Source organism: Diadema antillarum, unplaced genomic scaffold (genome assembly GCF_040938485.1).
Source record: "Diadema antillarum isolate AM-2024a unplaced genomic scaffold, OU_Dant_1.0 seq00000856_RagTag, whole genome shotgun sequence".
NCBI lineage: Eukaryota > Metazoa > Echinodermata > Echinoidea > Diadematoida > Diadematidae > Diadema > Diadema antillarum.
In genome coordinates this window covers 110,080-115,675 of record NW_027271727.1, presented here as the reverse complement: position 1 = coordinate 115,675, position 5,596 = coordinate 110,080, and the positions used below count along the sequence as shown (strand labels likewise).

The 5,596-nt window shown below is 41.2% G+C and overlaps 1 protein-coding gene across 1 annotated transcript; it reads left to right on the top strand.

The window, feature by feature from the left end:
- The first annotated feature begins 823 nt into the window (after positions 1–823).
- LOC139740509 (NADH dehydrogenase [ubiquinone] 1 beta subcomplex subunit 3-like) lies at positions 824–5,596 on the top strand. Its single transcript, XM_071651101.1, has 2 exons — positions 824–987; positions 4,843–5,596. Exons 1-2 carry the CDS (start codon positions 869–871, stop codon positions 4,991–4,993), a joined length of 270 nt encoding a protein of 89 aa, XP_071507202.1. The 5' UTR covers positions 824–868; the 3' UTR covers positions 4,994–5,596.

Below are 5,596 nucleotides of genomic sequence, written 5' to 3'. Positions count from 1 at the left end.
TAAAAATTCAGGCCACAACTTTATTTTTTTATGTCTTTTATTGTTTATTTGTTCAGTTATAACGAAATTTCGATAGAACGAAAGAAAACTGCCGATCCCGACGACTGCTTCATTATAACGGGAGTCCACTGATTATGTGTCCATACAGGTAACCTTTCCTAAGGCAAACTCGGTCACACAATTCGAAATACCGGTGTTTACTATGGGGAAGAACAATTCCATTCATGGTGGATATAAACATCTTTTAATTCTAATTATTGTGTAGGTCGATTTTGATGGTTCAAGTCAGATTTTCTCCAGTACCGTACCTCTGGATTTTTACTTGGGCAAGGACGGTTGACTGGATAATAGACTTGCCGGTACAGAATTCTTTCAGAGGTGATTATTATTTTAGTATTTACACATCATGGTGATCACTTCAATGACAACTTCTCTTTTATTTTCAGATAGAAATAATGAGCCTTGTAACATTACAAGCATTAATATTTTGAAGACAGCATCGTTATGTTTTTACCGACTTGGAGGAAATAATGATTGATATTAATTGTGATGAATTGGAAATTCCTAAATATACCCAGATAAATGGGAAATAAGAAAATTTATCATTCTCTTGTGCCGACACCTCACAAATTTAGATAATTGGGCTGTTCGTGAGTCGTGACAGACAAGAAGTGCGCCTATGTCAAAAATATTTTCAACAATGCTATTATGAAACATCTTAGTACAAGAACTTTAGTTTCACAAAAATACAAATTTGGGGCTAATGAATAACAGCGCCATCTACGTTCAATCTCTGGAAGTGGCTCAGATCAGACAGTTTGTCCATGTCGCATCACAAGATTTAAGGGTCGCGAAAAACCTTACGAAAATGGGTAAAGGTGGCATTGAAATACCTGATTGGCGTATATACAAGGTAGAAAATGTTCCGGAGTTGAAAGCTGTCCAGGAGCGACTGGCTTTAAGAGGTCTAAAAGACCCATGGTTGAGGTAAGTATTTCACATTCCAAATCGAGGGGGTATAACTACGCAGGGAAATGACACAGTCCCGCACGTATATTTTGATGTAGGACTTTGATGCATTGGTAGGAAAGGGTGTAGGATTTCGTCTTTGTACAAAAATGTAACACTCCACGTCCCTAGATAGACCTACGTACCTGACCTTCTTTGTATGCGTTCTGTTCAATATCATGCTGTATGACATTGATGTGTCTTATCAGCTATCAGCAGGGGCGGATCCAGGAATTCCGTAAAGAGGGGGCGCGTTTACAAAATTAAAGGGGGGGGGGGCGCACGCATCCCTCCCCCTATTTTTTCCTTTTTATTTCTTTTGTTTGAACAAAAAATAAAGGGGGGGGGGGGGGCGTGCACCGGTTGCGGTCCTCCCTGGATCCGCCCCTGATCAGTAAGTTCAGGGATGCCAAGTTCAAAAAATTTTTATGAGTGAGATTTTCATGACTCTGCATCGCTCGGCATTTCCGTGCGCGAATGTGCGCGCAAGCGAGGGTGTAGGACTCTAGGAGGGGTTTTTCCCTCTGTGGCCTCCCACGGTAGGGAGCTTTTTCAATTTTTAGCCCTTAATGGTGCCATCAGGTGCTTACTTAAGTGATCAATTTTTACTTATTTTGAAAGACGTAAGGGAAATATACCCTCAATTGCAACTATCACTTTAATCTTTTGAGGTATGCTCCATATTATAGGCTCAAGTTGCCGACTTCGCCAAATGCGGGAGAAAAATGGGTGCCATGCGTAAGAACGTGAGACAGACACTAAATGCTTGAGTCGCAGAATGCGTGAGACTAGGTAGCTCTGTAAATTCTGTAATGTGATGTTTGTTTTGGCTTTGCTGTGTGATAGATGTGTAGGCACTCTCATTGGAAAATAAATCTAAACTTAAAATTGTCTAACGTTATTTAGAGGACTGTCATTGGATTCAGATATATATATCAAATGTCATGCGTGATGCTTGCTTTTTAGGATATTTGTTTGGAATCCGGAATAAAAAGAGAGAAAACTGTCCTTGAATATGTCTAAAAATATGTATACAAATGCCGTCACATGAGAATTCGATATCGCGATAATAGCTTGCTATCTCTAAGCAAAGGCTACTACGCATCCGTTACGCGCTCTGAAATACGAATCTTCTGCTACCAGCTCGTTCGCTAGCGCAGCCCTGCGAGAATGCGAGCCGCAGGCAAATGTGTCCCGTTCGTGTTGCCACTGCTTTTGCCGCGCTGAACTCCGGGGGCCGCGGGCCACCACAAGGCCGTAAGTTGCAGGAGCCGCCGAATTCTTCGTCCTTTGCCAGTTTGCCGTGCCACTATACTAGCGCATACTGACAGTGAATGGACCAGAATAACGCGGTCATGTGCATTTTTATTATAATTTATCGTAAGGAAACGACAATTTGAAACTGCTTTGGACATCGACACACAACAAATTTTGCCAACGAAAGTACTCTTACCATCATGCCTCCATTCACGCAACACATTATCGTACCATACAGTATAACTGCATAGACGCACGCTCGGGTTTCTTCCCGCGAGCGCAAATGAAGACTGCTCACTGACCGATATCATGTGAAAATTGTTCCTGCAAGCCCTACTTTGTGTACTCATTGCATCTATGCGCTACTCTGCGCTACCATGCCATGGTAAAAGAAAAATCGTACAAGCATTCAAGATTGTTAAAAAACACTAAAACATAAATAATTTGGACACACTCATTGATTAAATGCGATATTTTTCACGGAAAACTCGCATGTGATCTATTCAAATGTAAAAATTAGCCTCGGATTTCACTGTTGTTTCTATGACATATCGGTCGCATTCCCTCACAGGATTGCTGTCTTTAGAAAGCAGCAGTACTGATACAGTAGCAGATCACCGTACATGAGTGTGAAAACCGATTCACACAAAGTGAAAGGAATATTCATACGACCAACTTTCACAGAGCAACACGCCGATAGCAAAACGATCACACAGAATCGGGAACGAGTTACGCATTGACTTTTGTGACACATCCGCGACAGCGCCATCTAGTGCCTATGAATGTACCTAGATGTGCATTTTGTTAAGATTAATGTTATGTTCGTTATCAACACTTAACAGTTTAAGATTTGACCATGCATGTTGCCTGACGTGGATATAAAAACTATTACAAACAAAAGGCTTCTATACGGGGAAATTGGGCCATCTTCAGCATGCATGTATCATCATACATGAATGTGGTATGTGGAAATGAGCTGCTGATAGTGGAGGTCTGTGCTCTCAGAGTGCTTTTCTTGTTTAGAAAAGCTGCACTTGACTTGCTTGGTGCCCATACAATTACAATGTCAATGTCCAGTGTGTGGAATATGAATGAATAAGGTTTCTTGTTTTGTGATTTGTTTGTTTGTTTGTTTTTACTTGTCACCTGGCTTCACTCCATCACAAGAATTTACCTATCATTGAAGTTGAACAATTCCAAGACTGTAGTCCTAACTAACAGTGCTTTCAGTCCATACAGCAATATTTTATGACATACTCAGAGACTCCAACTCTCCCGTTTTCGACGGGAGATCTCCCGCCGAAAGCCCATTTTTGCACAATCTCCCGTTCTCCCGTTTGAGATTCGATTTCTCCCGCCCTGGCTCTGTGTCTCCCGGTGGAAAGGATTTCTTACTTATTTCTATCGTATATTGAAAAAATAAGCCTTAGATAGCACCAGAGAACATCTTGAATCCTAGGAACTTCGCGCTTCGCACACATCAACTTGGAGTCTCCCGTTTGGTAGGGGTTTCGGGCGGGAGAATCTCCAGATCAGAAGGTGCTTGGGGTTGGAGTCTCTGCATACTTAATGAAATGAACAATAATGCATGATCAGACAAGGGAAGGACCATTGAGTCATAGCTATGCACTTTTCTGAGGGTAGTTATTAACCCTAACTAGGCCGGGCTATTTAGGTAGTTGATAGAGCCGGGGGGGGGGGGGGGGGCCTCCCAGGCCCCCCTTGCAGATCTCGGCCGTCGACCGCGCGATCGTGACGAAAATTGGCACACACATTGCCTATGATGTAATCTATAATACCTTGAAGTTAATTTTTCAAAAAATTATCATTTATGCTAAATTATGCTAATTTATGCATAATGATGCATGAAATCAGACTATTTGGTATAAATCACAAAATAAAGCTCAAAACAGGCACATTTTTTGTGTAAATATTCTTTTTAGTGTCCTTAGCAAATGTATTTTAAAAAAACTTGTGACATCAGAAAAAATTCTGAAGTATTTTATTGTTTTTTTGAATTTCTTATGTATTTTGTTGTTTTGTGGACTTTAAGTTTTTCATTGTTTTTTCGATGAAATTTGTCCGCGACATCGCTCTGAACAAGAGAATATGTTATTCATTGATTTTAATCAATAAAACACCAAAATAATCATGCTTTTATGAAATTTGCCTGTAAGCACAGTTTGCATTGAAATTGTACACGAATTCACGTTTTTGAGCAATTTTGGGTCTGACATGCGTAACTTCGGAACCACGCGCCCGGGCATTGGAAATTTGGTGTCAAAAGGTGCGGGAGACTCGAAAGAAAAAAGTCCTGAAACGTCGCGGCGAAAGCTTTTTGCGATTGTGATACATCGCGCGGAACGTCGAGGGGGGGGGGGCCTCGGAGGGCCCCCCCCCCCCCCCCCCCCCCCCGGCCTAGTTAGGGTTAAGAAGGGACTTGTATCTTTCACACTTGTGCCTCACACATTACACATCTGTTCCTCCAACAGTACTCTTTCTGGTAGAACAGCAAATATCTACTGAGATAAGTAAAGTGAGGTATCTTGTCTCCATATTTCTGTCTGTCACGTACAGGAATGAGGTCTGGCGGTACCAACCTTGCTTCAAGCGGCTCTCGTTTTGGCAGGTACTCTTCCGTGGTTTCCCCATCGGGGCTGGCCTCTTCGTTGTAGCTGTTGGCCTGGAGAAGATGTTTTCCTCAAAGGATGATCATGGACACCATTGACCACCGTGAACCTTTGAGTTGAAATCACTGATGTCATGTTGTTTTTCTGATTGTCATCATTGATAAGAAGTGAACTGTGAGTTGTGAGCTACATAGAACTGACAGAAAGCCTGCCTGCCGTGGATCATCACTCCTACAGGTGCTGAGGGAGCTGCAGACAAAATAATATCAACGATTTTTACTTTTCAAAGAGACCTAATCATCACTTGTCCTTTGAAATGAAAGAATAGCTTGAAAAAGAAAGAGAGAGATAATCATTGCACTGAATTTATGCTGTTATAACTGCATCACCACTACATTTCTTCAGTGGTGTGCGCAGCATGATTCCTGTTACTATCCTATGAATTAAAGGCAATATCATAAACAGGATTTTATCAACCTTTACAGGTGCATATACAAATTTCTTTAATATATTTGACAAAAAATGTACTCCTCTGTACATGCCTACAGCACATACACTACGTATGTGTTGTATTGCCTGATTTTTAAAGATTAACACAAAATCAAAGATGATATCATTTTGCAGAATCAAGGACAGAGCTTGATGTACTACATTAAGACATCCACTCTCCAATTATCTTTATGCTGTGTTCATAGGAGAAA

Coding starts and splice junctions, on each gene's coding strand:
- LOC139740509 (XM_071651101.1), top strand. CDS start 869: ATGGGTAAAGGTGGCATTGAAATACCTGATTGGCGTATATACAAGGTA. Junction 988..4,842: donor CTAAAAGACCCATGGTTGAG/GTAAGTATTTCA, acceptor TGTCACGTACAG/GAATGAGGTCTGGCGGTACC.